Raw genomic sequence first — 14278 nt, forward strand, 5'->3', positions numbered from 1 at the left:
AACTAATCACTAAAAACCTCTTTAAGAATGGAATTTTCGTTCTGCAGAGGAGTGTGCACTGATAAGGAACTTCCTGGTAGATGACAACTGTTTGCCTGACCGAGACTCGAATTCGGTACCTTTGCCTGTCGCAGGCAAGTGCTCTACCGACTGAGCTACCCAGGCATGACTCACGACCCGTCCTCACAGCTTCAATTGCGCGAGTATGGAAGGCAGGAGACAATGTACTGGCGGAATTGAACCTGTAAGAAGGGCTCGTGAGTCGTGCTTGGATAGCTCAATCAGAGCTGGCGCGGTAGCTCAGCGTGTTCGGTTAGAGGGATAGCTGCCCTCTGTAGTAATAAAAAAAAAAAAACTGAATGAATGGATCAAGAATGAACTTGAACAAGCATCGTGGGACGTCAACCCCGAACAAATGCAACTAACAAAATGAGATTTAAAAAAAAAAAAAAAAGGAAAAGGAAAAAAAAGAAATAAGGGAATTCAGAGCTCGAACGGAAAGATATAGGTGTTCATTCTCTCAGCGCGCTAAAGGATATTGGAATAATAGACAATTGTGAAGATGGTTCGATGAAGCCTCTGGCAGGCACTTGAATGTGATTTGCGGAGTATCCATGTAGATGTAGATGAAAAGTCCCGAGTTCGAGTCTCGGTCCGGCACGCAGTTTTACTATGCCAGCAAATTTCTCTTTATGAATGTTCATGCCAGAATGAAAGATGCATTACGGCGATAGTAATTCGAGATGGGTGATACTGTGCTCTGAAAATTGGAATGGTCTTAATGCCCTCGGAATTACAGTACATTAAATATTTTTAATCATTTGTTCCGGAAACATTTCTAAGATGACATTCAATACCCTTAACAACCCTAATGACATCGGAACATATACTTTGTTTACTAATAAAGGTATAAAAAGAGGACGGGCAGAACAAATAAGTCGATTCTTTTCTAATGCTAACAGCGAAGGCAAACGTGAGATATCATAAATATTTTTTGAAGTATTCAAAAATGAAAGTGGGTGATTTTCACTAAAAAAAATGCGTGGAAGAATAAGACCTAGTATGAACGAATATCTCTTGCACGTATAATACGAGAGTTTGAATTTCAGACAATTAATGGACGACAACTGAAATTAAATTACTATATGACTTGAAGTCCACTTACTGGAAACCGAGTGAATACAACAGAATATGTGATATCAGGATGCATTTACCAGTTATGTGCGAATTTGAGTAATTAATCATGCACATTAAGGTCACAAATACGAAAAAATACGTGCCAGGAACAATGGTTTATCAAGGACAATGGAGGTCTGTCACAAGGGAGACGATCGGACAGCGTTACCGGTCGTAAAGGCAGGCAAGCGGATCCTAAGTAAACATCGTTTCCACTTGCGCAGCGCGATGACTGTCAGTTCCCCTTCCCTCCACCCCAATGGATGAGCTGGCAGGCTATACGTTTTCCTTGCCAGAGAGGGTTTCACGTTCGATGACAGTAGAATAAACACGGCGACAACCCCAATACCTATTCTCCGCTAGGTACGGCAGCGTTTGGTAGGAGAATAATTGTCTACGAGAGCTAATACAAACCACAGAAAAGCGGCAATTTCAGTCGAATCGTCATAATTCACTGTAATGTAGTTTAACGTTTCTGAGGCTGGAACGTTATTCCGCAGGACGCTGATTAAACTAGAGATTTCGAACATTCAGCTAGTGTAACTGCAGTACCACACCTCCCAACGTGTTTGCCTGTACATAAGTGCATGCAAATACCAGAAATCAGTGGCTGGACTTTGAAACTGCTCTAATTAATGGATACAGTGATATATGAGGAATATTAGTGAATATACTTTTATACTTCTTACAATGTCCAACACCAGAAGAAATAACGTCCCCGTAGTAGTGACAAAAGGAAACTATCACAAATTATTCAAAACTGCATTTTCAAATCACGTTTAAAGATTATTTCGGTGTGGGTGGATAAGAAAATGCTTTATCCACAGTAAGTAGTAGTAGCATATAACCTTTTTAATGTTTGACGACGGAGAAATGGTAATTTGTGCCATGTTCGTCTGTCACTAACTAATTATTTTTATTTGTCTTTGTGTTGGATGCCTGGTGCGAACTACACGCCGGGATCAGCTGATAACTTACAAACTAATGATGAAACAAGTAAGATTAAATTTACAAAGTTCAGGAAGGAAAATATGGCGTTGCGCATCCCAAAACATTTACTGTAACTAAGGACCCATACAAAAGGAAATCAAACCAAAAAGTATATGAAACGAATGATTTGCATTTCTTAGGAATAAGCGAACTGTCTCTCGTTACTAAATATACAAGAAGGGAAGTAAGATGTTTTCGAAGAACGCTATTTGACTAAGCGAGACGGCCGCGGTGGCCGTCCGGTTCTAGGCGCTACAGTCCAGAACCGCGGGACTGCTACGTTCGCAGGTTCGAATCCTGCCTCGGGCATGGATGTGTGTGATGTCCTTAGGTTAGTTACGTGTAACTAATTCTAAGGGGTTGATGACCACACATGCCAAGTCCCATACTGCTCAGAGAAATTTGAACCATTTTGCAACCAAGAAAACTTTTGCAGTTATCCTACTTCTATTCATTTAACGTACTCGGTTAGAAGATACATTAAAAGCGATACTAAATTTAAGAAACTTAATACAGATTAATCGTACGGTTCTCACAAAAGTTGAGCGAATGTAGGTCTATGACTCATACTATTTCGAATTCATCGGCCAGAGTGGCCGAGCGGTTCTAGGCGCTACAGTCTGGAACCGCGTGACCGCTACAGTCGCAGGTTCGAATGCTGCCTCGGGCATGGATCTGTGTGATATCCTTAGGTTAGTTAGGTTTAAGTAGTTCTAAGTTCTAGGGGACTGATGATCTCAGAAGTTAATTCCCATAGTGCTCAGAGACATTTGAGCCATTTTTGAATTTTGAATTCCTTTCTGCGATATATAATAGAAATTAAGGGAAAAAAGGCTGAAGAGACTACTGATGTAACATTTAGCTACGCTGCTCAACAATCACCTTAAAAGAGAAACATGATGTGTAGAAAAATTTAAGCATCTGTATTCCAAAAGGGATTGAACAGCGTGTTGCGGAATATTCTCCCATCACTGCCGCTCCTGCACTTTCCTATTCAGTTCACGAGTGGAATACGGGATAAAAGATCATTGTCACCCTTCTATACGAGCCCAAATTTCACTTAAATTTTGGGTCACTGCGAAATACGTGTACTGGAGGCAGTGGTATGTTTATTGACTCAGTTTCAAAATCTGATTATTGGAAGTTTGTAAGCGTTTCCGTTGCTCGCTGAGTCTTTCCCGCGGTGTCTCCCACCACAGTTTGTTTTTGCATTTCTATTGCGCTCTGTCACATTCTCATTTCCTAAACCAGTGCGAGGTGAACGCTGCAGCCTTTCATTCAATCTTTCCTCTCTTTCATTGAAATCAGGCCCGTGACCAATACACAAGAATAAGTCGAACATGGATATCTTGCAAGCGATCTCTTGTGAGAGCAATTTTCGTAGGATTCGTTCAATAAGTCAGACATGTGCTGTTTTATGACTCTACTCGGGAAAGATTTATACTGGGTGGGGAGAATGAAACCAACACCGAAAAAATGCACTTTAAGATAGGCAACCTGACTTACATCATCTGATTCTGTTGCTGATGTACGTTGGAGTGCCTACTTTAAGGTGCATAAATATTTTCTGGGCCAGTTTTAGTTTGTCCACCCTGTATTTTTAAGTGTTGCTATAACTGAACGTTTGGTGAAACGACCTTTTCATATATGATACGTACTGCGCTGTATTTAGGAAAACTCTACTTTGAGTACGAAGACCACGCTAAGTGAATCAGGTTTTAAAGCACTTAACAAGCACTTGCGATAAATACATCTCAGGTCATCGTCTCCCAGTAAAATTTAAGTTTCTGAGTTCCAATTAAGTCGCTTACGACGTATCTGGGGCACACTGTGGAGGCTCTTTGGCAAATAGCAACTACACGTTCTAAACATGATTGTCTCTGTTACCCTACAAGCACCGTATATCTTGTAAGAGGCAGTCCAGTAATGACGAGAGAGATGGAATAAAGTAAGATAAGCTTTTATTATTCCAAAAGTAATTGCCGTAACGATAAATATATTTATCTCACTTTGAGACAAGACAATCAGTGCTTAATCGAAAAAAAATCGATTGCCTACATAGCCACGATTGCAACCAGGCACGCATCTGTTCGTCCGACGTAAATCGATAGCCACGAATATCTTCCTTAAGGGATACAAAATTTTGGAAATCACATGAGAGGAGACCGGGACTATGTGGATGATGACTAAGGGCATTCCAGCGAGATTTCTGCGTCGTAGTCGAAACAACCTACCGAAAAAATTTCCAACAACAAGTTGACAAATTTCTTTCGAGTACGCTGCAGAAGGCTTTCGTTGAAGACCTGCATATCCAAAATACGGTTCACATCCTCCCCATACGAGTTAGATATCATTGGAGCCCTGACGATCATATGTACGTCACGAAGGAATAATAAGTGTGGGCGACCAAGAACGAGGTGCTCGGATTAAGAAGAGTGTAAGACATTAATGTAGACGGTCGCCCTTACTGTTTAATCTGTACATCGAAGAAGCAATGACGGTATTAAAGTAAAGGTTCAAGAGTGCAATTAAAGTTCAAGGTGAAGGATATCAATTATACGATTCGCTTATGACTTTGCTATCCTGAGTGAAAGTCAAGAAGAATTACATGATCTGCTAAATGGAATGAACAGTGCAATGAGCACAGAATATGGAATGAGAGCAAATCGAAGAAAGACGAAAGTAATGAGAGGTAGCAGAAATGAGAACAGCGAGGAACTTAACATTAGGATTGATGGTCAGGATATACATGCAGTTACGGAATTCTACTATCTAGGCAGCGAAATAAACAGTGACGGACGGAGCAAGGAAAACATCAAAAGCAGACCAGCCCTTGCAAAAAGGGCATTCCTGGCCAAGAGAACTGTGCTAGTATCAAACATAGGCCTTAATTTTTGGAAGAAATTTCTGAGAATGTACGTGTGGAGCACAGCATTGCATGGTAGTGAAACGTGGTCTGTGGGAAAACCGGAACAGAAGAGGATCGAAAAATTTGAGCTGTGGTGCTACAGACGAATGTTGAAGATTAGGCGGACTGATAAGATTAGGAATGAGGAGGTTCTGCGCAGAATCGGAGAGGAAAGGAATATGTGGAAAACACTGACAAGGTGAGGGGACAGGATGATAGGAGTCTCTTAAGATATCATGGAACAAATACCATGGTACCAGAGGGAGTCGTGGAGGGTAAAAGCTTTAGAGGAAGACAGAGATTGGAATAAATCCAGAAAATAATTGATGACGTACGTTGCAAGTGTTACTTTGGGATGAAGAGTTTGGTAGTTTGGTACAGGAGAGAAATCCGTGTCGGGCCGCATCAAACCAGTCAGAAGACGGATGACTCAAAAAAAAAAAAAAAAAAAGAAACTTTTATTTGCTTCAGACGAAGAGGTGCAAACTTGGGTGTAATCACTGTTCCGTAAGCAACCTAAAAAGTTTTTCCATGAGGGCATTGACCATCTTGTCTCACCGAGTTATATATGTATCAAGAGTTTAGGCGATAAACAGTTTATCTACTTTTTTCGATTTGTCTCGTTATCATTTGATTGCAAAAAGTCTTACAATTAGGAGACTGATACAAGACTGCCCCTAATCGGGGCACAGACTACAAAACAACATCTACAACAATTATCTAGAACAAATGGGCACGACACCCGCTTGTTAACTTGTTCACTGAACTAATACTTGCTACTCCTTATTATTTTCGACTTTCCTCAGTTTACTTCCAACCCACATTGTGTTTCATTAGACCATTCCTTTGAACACGTCTTATAATTCTTCTTTACTTTCATTGAAGGTAGCAATATTGTCACTCTGAATTTTAACCCCATTCTTGTTCCTTTGGTCTGATTATTGGTTCTTCGATGCATATATTGAACACTGGAAGTGAAAGTTACGTACTTGTTTTACACACTTTCAAATCCGAGCACTTCGCTCTTGATCTTCCCTTTAGAATTTGTACATTTTGCACGTTACCAATTTTTCTCCATTGTTTACTAAAACTTTGCTCGTAATTTCGAACATGTTATATCATTTTGTATTGTTGAACGCTTTTCGGTCTTCAAATTCTACGAAAGTGTCTCAATTTTTCAAAATGTCTTGTTTCCCCTTATCCATCGCACCGTCTGACAGCCTCTTTGGCACCCTTTACTTACCGGAACCCAAACTGGTCGTCATGTAAGGAATCCTCAATTTCATATTCCATTCACTACAATTGTGAAGCTTTTCTAAGGATATCTGTGGTACTTGGTCTGTGTCTTGTGGAAACGTTATTACCAAGTGTAAATGAGAGCGCAGTTTTATAGAGGCTGAATTTCTGGAATACCATGCATCCCTCCCTTGCATTTCAATTATTTTCTTGTTGTTTTTGTTGTGGTTTTTGTCTGATGCAGCTCTCCTAGCTACTTTGTCCTGTACAAGCCTCTTTACAGCCAAATATGTACAGCAAGAAACATTCATTTGGACGTGCTTACGGTATTAGTAGGTTTTCCGTCTCAATTTTTGCTTAATCGCAATTCCCATCTCATCTTCATCTATTTCCTCATCTCTTTTTATAATATTACTCTCGTTTCTCTTGTGTAGCCACTCCACATGTTTCTTCTCCTTTTCATCTTTCCCTTGTTTGCTTAGTACTGGTTTTCTACCTGTGCTCTTGATATTCAGATAGCGGTATCCGTTTTCTCCAATGGCATATTTAAATTTTCCCTAGGTGGTATACCGCGAGTTATACATGCTGCTATACATATTTGTCATCTAGCAATTCCCGCTAAGCCATTTTGCACTTTATCTCAGTCTGATTTTTAGAGCTTTATAGGCCATTTCGATTGCTTGATTTGCTAAATTTTTAAATCTTTTCGTTTCATCAATAAACTCAATATCTTCCATGATATCTTACTTATTTGACCATCTGCTACCCTCTTTATTTTACTTCTCAAAGTCACCCATTCATCTGTTACTGTATTTCTTTAATCTGTTTCACTCAATCGTTGCCTCACGCTCCCTTTGAAATTCTCAATATCATCTGGTTGTTTCAATTTATCCAAGTCCCATGTTTTTAATTTACTACATTTTTGCAATTTCTTCAGTTGTAATCTACAGTTCATAAGCAATAACTTATGGTTAACTCCCGATTAAACCTTCGAACTATCTTACAGTTTTAAATCTGTTTCCGATTTCTATGTTTTAGCGTTACTGAATCAGTCTGAAACCTTCCATTCACGTTTACAACTTTCTTTCGTAATTCTGAAACCAAGTGTTAGCGACGATTAAACTATGCTTTCTGTAAAATTCTTCCAGGAGGCTATCTCTTTCAGTCGTGGTCCCAGTCGATACGTACTATTATTTTTCCTTCTATTCCTCTTCGTACTAGCGAATTCTAGTCACCCAGCACAATTAAATTTGTCCCTCCGTTACGTATGTGAACAACTTCTTTAACTGCATCATACATTCTTTCTATCTCTTCATCATTTGCGCCGCTGTTTCGAATATTAACTTGAACTATTTCGGAGAGTGTTGGCTTTCTGTCCAATTTGGCTACTATAATGCATTCACTATGACGCTCATAGTACCTTACCAGTATTCCTATGGTCTTATTCTTTATTAACTTATTCTTTGCGTTACCTCTAACTGATTTTGTATTTATAATCGAGTACTCACATGACCAGAAGCCCTTTCGATCCTGCCATCTTACTTCACTAAGTCCTTACTATATCTAACTTCAGCCTATCAACTCATCTTTTTAAATTCTCTAACCTACCTACATGACTAAGGAATCTAACATTACACACACTTACCCGCAGAATGCCAGTTTTATTTTTCTTGTTGACGATATCTTCCTGTGTACTCTCAACTTGGAGATCCGAGTGGGAGGCTATTTCACTTCCGGAATATTTTAACATAGAGGATGACATCGCCGTTTAACCATACAATAAATCTGCATATCCTCGGGAAAAATCGCGGCTATAGTTTCCCCGTTTCCGGCGTTTTCAATACCAGGATAGCAAGGGCAGTTTGGCTGATGTAACCTGATCAGATATGCATACTGCTGCCGCTGCAAGTGCTGAAAAGGCTGCTGCCCTCTGCAAGAACCACATGTTTCCTCTGCCATCTCCACCACCACACCGTTATATTTTCACCGACGGTACGGCTATGTGTCGTTGAGTCATACGACACACCCCATCAGTGCAATCTGCGATTCATGGGGCATTATTTTTTTACGCTCCTTTTCCCAGACGACTATCTATTTATATTTAACGATTTTTGATATCCAGTAAATACCGTAACATTAGAAGCATTTATTTATTTGCCCTAGATTACAGCAGAGGTATTTCTATTGCTTGATGGATTTTATCATTTCTTTGTGTCGCTGTTTGTGGTACTTGCGGACGATTTCCACACAATTTCACAATTTTTACACGGGTGCGTGGCAATGTGGCTCGCGCCGCGTGTGGCGTTCTCACCTGTAGAAGGGCGTCATCTCGTTCTTGAACCAGATGGCGAGGATGACGCTGTCGTTGGGCGCGGGCGGCTCGATGTCGCAGGGCAGCAGCGCCGTGCCGCGCACGATCGCCTGCACCTCGACCAGCGGGCCTGCAACACGCGCACAAACCACACGCCTTCAGAACTAGGCGTGCGCAGTTCAGGCAGCGGCAGACTAATTACCACTGGATGTTTGCCTCGTCCTTTTTGGAAGTCAAACATGCACTAGAATAAAAAAATGCATCAATTTACAAGTAAACGCGCTTTTGCATGCTGGAAAAGAATTTTTTATCTTATTTATTAGCTGAGAAAGCTGGCGTTCCCTTGGTATATCATCTACTAGGTCATCTCCTACTCTCTCTGTCCATCTCCTCTTGCCAAATCACTCTATGCATTTCCGCTTTCCCCTCTCTCTGTCCACCTCCTTATACTCCGTTTCTCTGCTCTCCTTCCTCCTTCCTCTAACCACCTCAAAGGCTCCTGTCCACCACCTGCACCTCTCCCTCTCTTTATCCGATACTCCCTATTTTCTATCTCCTCATCCCAACTTGTCTGTTCATATGCTCCTCCCCACTACCTCTGCCAATCTTCTCCTTTTCTTTTATCCATCTCCTCCTCTTTCCTTTCTTGGTCCATCTCCTACTCTCCCCGCACTCTGTCATAACTCCGTCTCCTACCTCTATCTCCCTCTCCCTGTCTCCTCCTCCACCCTTGTCTCTCCATGTTATCATCGTCTCTCCTAGAGAAAGCAGGTGATTCTTACCATTACAGTATTTTTTTCCTGATTATGACTATACCAAATCTGGTTGAAATCGTTTCAGAGGTTCATGATGAGATTTTGAGCATGTGTTTACTCGCATAGGTACTTTATCATCCACGCACATATTTTATCAGAAAAATATTTACGACATCATTGTGTGTGGAATCTAAATGAACATTCTCGTGATATTAATAAAAATGACTTCATCTTTATTAAAATAATAAATAGTTATTGTCAATAACATAATTAAATAGCCTGTAACAAACTTGTATCTCAAACAATACCTATGGACAAAGATAATGAAAATCTCAATCTTTTGTTGTCTATGATTCTTCTTGAATAATCCATCTTCTTGTTCGAACTATTGTACTGATCAGATGTGATTAATGTCTCATAACACAGAGGTCTGTAAAAAACTGTATGATGTTGTTAAGTAATGCTTGAAAAATTGAGTTTCTGTGTCATTGAAATCAACCTTTTATTTGAACTTTTATTTCAATTTGAATCTCGTCCAATATGAATCATAAGTTTTCTTATCAGCTACAGTGGAGTGCAGCTATTAGCGCTATTGATCTACGGTGCGGTTTCTTGGTAAATGCTGAATAATAAGTGATTAACACTGAGATATACTTCTAAATGTTGATGCATATTGTAAAGGTGCAGAAAAGATTATGAATATATTATTTGTTAGTAGTAAAACAGTGCCTGAAGGAGATTCGGTAAGTGATTGTCTTATGTTAGCCGCCATCTTTGTGAAATATTGCAGCGGCAGTTTTAAACTGAATTTTGAAACAGATATATATCTTAGTGGTGATTATTGCAATAATAACTGTGTATTGGCGGCTCAGAACCCACTCAGAGGTAATAAATTCAATTTAGACTGTGAACAATCTCTAATTATATCGCAAACAGTATCTTACCTAATAAAAAATTGTTCTCTGCTGATGTATGAAGCCTGGTTATTTCATAACAACTTTTATGGAAATTTGGAAATTTGTGGTAAGGTCTTATGGGACCAAAGTGCTGAGGTCGTCCGTCCCTAAGCTTACACACTACTTATTCTAACTTTAACTTACGCTAAGGAAAACACACATACCCATGACCGAGGGAGGACTCGAACCTCCGACGGGGGAAGCCGCATGGACCGTGACAAGGATCCCTAGACCGTGCGGCTACTTGGCGCGGCAAACATTTATGAAATATTTTTAACAGGGAATAATACATTAGTGTTGTGAGCGTGTGGTATTGTGTGTCAAAACTGTTCATTTTGCTTAAAACAAAGTGGTCTATCTCGAATGAGAGTGACGGTAAATTGGATAGACGATCTGCAACTAGTAGTGACATTATTATGCATCAGCATTGAAAAATGATAAAAATCCTTACTCTTGTATAGTTGAGATTACTCAACATGCATTTAGCTTGTTTGCTGGTTGTATAAGATAACTTTTGAGCATGAATTTAGTGTCATTTACAGTGTTTGACAGACAACACTGCTACACGTTCCCAGGTGGAGATTTCTTTAACAAAATAATGATCCTTAGACGGGAGAAGTAGTGATTAAATAGAACCTTACGTTACGCTAATAATTAGCAACCGGTTTTACTGTAGTCCTGCCCATAACTGTACAACACCAATCTACCTTGCACGCCAAAACACAAGTCAAACACATTTAACAAGTATTTAGCATAATTTAGTTGTTCGTCTACCGAGTTTCAACTCAAACTGCGAGTTGAAAATTTTACGGAACTTAATGTTTACGGTGTTATGTTTCCTGAGATATGTGCTGTACAGTGATATAATTTTGCAGGTACGTGCAGTGGTATACATGGCTATTGTCATCTAAATGTGTTGCGAATAGATTTAGTAGTGAAGATGTAATAAATTAAAACGTCACGCATGATGAGGCAGTATCGGACGCAACTAAGTGTCTATGACACCATATGTCCAGAGCTACGTGTCGAAAAATGATACATTCTTGTAGTTACGTTCAGCGTTATACGTGGATACTTTGTACTAAATGTATTGCGAATAGAACTAGTTGCGTAGAAGCAAGTACGACATCCATCATTTGGCAGTTTTTATCGCATTTCAGTGCTTGGCGTCATATATCACGAACTGTGTGTAGTACAATGTTACGTGTTTGTAGGTACATTCAGCGTAAAATGTGGATACTGCCTGAGAAAATTGTTACAAACAGAGTTAAAAGCAACAAAATAATAAATATAAACATCTTGCATGATGCGGTAATGTTCCACACATTCAGTGTTTATGACGTATCTCCTGAGCTAAGACTCGTACAGTCACGTGACTTTTCTGGTATATTCAGGGGTGTATGTGAATGCTGTCTATATAATGTGTCACGAATGCAGTTGGTAGTAAAGGAGTAATAAACTAAACCATCACGCTTCATGTGACAGTTCTACTGGACGAAGAGCAAAAATATAGTGAGCGACAAACTCTTTTTCTTTCACCATTTTGTGGAATACGTCAGCGACAAAGAATTTCATAAAGATTTGAAATTATGTGCAAAGTTTGTTGCAAGCCTTTGAAGAGCTCTCATTCTCAAATACGAGGGCGGTTCAGAAAGTAACCTCCGATTGGTCACAGTGCGGGTTGTGGGGGGAGTAGCGACGCCATCTGTGCGTTCACGCACTCAACAGGTCAGTCGGCATCAAGCCGTGGTAGAGTGAACGTCGTACCTGCGCTAGTTTAGTTTTTGTGGCAGTTTGAAATGTGTGCTGCAATAGAAAACCCCGCCAAATGTGAAGTGCGTGCTGTCATAAGGTTTTTTACAGCCAAAGGATATTCTGCAGCAGCTATTCATCGTGAGCTTTGTGCCGTGTACGGACCAAGAGTTATGAGTGAAGGAGTTGTCCGTGAATGGGTACGTTTATTTAAAAGTGGACGAGAAAACGTTCATGATGAAGAGAGGAGTGGTAGACCATCATTGGTGACTGACGAACTCGTTCAGACAGTTGATGCAAAAGTTCGTGAAAATCGACGTTTCTCAATGTCGGAGTTGTCTACTGGTTTTCCACAGATTTCTAAGACTCTCTTGTACGAGATAGTGACAGCAAGATTGGGTTACCGTAAGTTCTGTGCACGATGGGTGCCCAAAATTCTTACCGACCACCACAAAACTCAAAGAATGGCCTCTGCATTAGACTTTCTGTCACGTTATGAGGACGAAGGAGAACCATTGTTAAACAGAATCGTGACCGGTGACGAAACCTGGATTAAGTACGTGAACCCTGAGACAAATGAACAATCAAAGATGTGGGCACATTCAAATTCGCCTACCAAACCAAGAAAAGCCTCGCAAGATTTTTCTGCCAGAAAACTGATGGCAACGGTGTTTTGGGATGCCAAAGGGGTGTTGTTGGTTGAATTCATGGAACGTGGTACGACCATTAATCAAGACGTGTACTGTGAAACAATAAAAAAGTTACGACGGGCTATACAGAACAAACGCCGTGGTGTGCTGACTTCCGGTATCGTTTTTTTGCACGATAGCGCCCGTCCTCACTCTGCTCGCAGAACAACGGCCCTTCTTGAGTGCTTCAAGTGGGACGTTATCAACCATCCACCTTACAGCCCAGACCTGGCGCCAAGTGATTATCACCTCTTCATGCATTTGAAGAAATGGCTCGGGTCACGGCGGTTTGATGACGACGAAGAGCTCAAAGAAGCGGTCACAGGCTGGCTCCAGGCACAAGCGGGTGATTTTTATGCAGAAGGAATTGCAAAGCTTGTGAAGAGATACGATAAGTGCCTCAATCGCTATGGAGACTATGTAGAAAAATAGTGCAAAGATGTAGTTGTAAGATGTATATATTAAAATATATTTATTTAACTTGGTGTATTTTTTTAAATCAACCGGAAGTTACTTTCTGAACGGCCCTCGTACTAGGTAACAAAAGTATGGGTATTCTGACGTCTTGGGCTACACACCTTTTTCACCACCACCCCAACATCCTGAGAGACGTGTGGTTGTTACACCTCCAGTGAGTCATTCCAGACAGTAATTAATATGTGTACCTCGTTTGGTTAAAGTCGGTCCATTGCTTCAGGAGGAGATATGGAACATACATAGATATGTTCATCTGTTTTTATTGTTTGTATGGGTACCGCCAGACCCATTTCGACTTTTTTTAACAAGGCAGCTTCAGCGTGTGTCCTGGGATATGTCATGTTTTCCTTTTCACATATTCGATTTCAGATTGAAAATACTTGTAATATTAGCCCTTCATTACGAAATTACTGCTGGTATATGGAGACGGAAACTGTGAACCAATTTTTGAAGTAATTTTGAAGTAATTTTGAAGTAATGAATTAAATGTTTTACTGTAACTACCTTTTCAGTGTACAGTAAAACTTTCCAGAACAGCCACTGACAATGCCTTGTTAAAATGGCAAAGCACATGTGATCGAATTAATTAAATAAAAAGTTAATGTTCATCTGTAGTGTGGAAAATATAAGAACACTGCTTAAAAAAAGTGAAGCATCCTGAAGGCCTGATCGGATGTCAGTATTCCGCTGCTACTCCCGATTTGCCATTATTTCCGCATGACTCGCTTCTGGAGGTAATTCCAATGTAAAGTGAATTTTTCGTCTATTGTTATATTTTATGTGCAATGCTAGTGAAGTGCGGATTTCTTCATTATTCTGATACATTTGGGATTTCTTCCTCTCCTCTAATGGACAAACTGGTGCGTATTTACACTAGACATACAGGAGTCAGTCTACAGTGCACTGCTTTTAGCGTGTACTGTGGACTGTCTGCAGTGTACGTGGTGCACAGCATGTGGGATTTTCTGCATAAGTGATCAACCAGAATATTGGAGCAGCTCTCATATCACTAACAACACTATGAGTAA

The 14278-nt window shown here is 40.2% G+C and overlaps 1 protein-coding gene across 1 annotated transcript in view; it reads right to left on the reverse strand.

Annotated features, from left to right (window-relative positions):
- Window positions 1-8862, reverse strand: part of LOC124613343 (nephrin-like) — a 512361-nt gene extending 503499 nt beyond the window's left edge. Inside the window, exons 1-2 of the mRNA XM_047142040.1 lie at window positions 8838-8862; window positions 8622-8751 (exon numbers count right to left, since the gene is read on the reverse strand). Of these exons, the coding sequence (XP_046997996.1) occupies window positions 8622-8751; window positions 8838-8862 (155 nt within the window). The remainder of the gene's footprint in view (window positions 1-8621; window positions 8752-8837) is intronic.
- Window positions 8863-14278: the final 5416 nt, after the last annotated feature.

This window comes from Schistocerca americana, chromosome 4, assembly GCF_021461395.2.
Source record: "Schistocerca americana isolate TAMUIC-IGC-003095 chromosome 4, iqSchAmer2.1, whole genome shotgun sequence".
NCBI classification, from domain to species: Eukaryota; Metazoa; Arthropoda; class Insecta; order Orthoptera; family Acrididae; genus Schistocerca; species Schistocerca americana.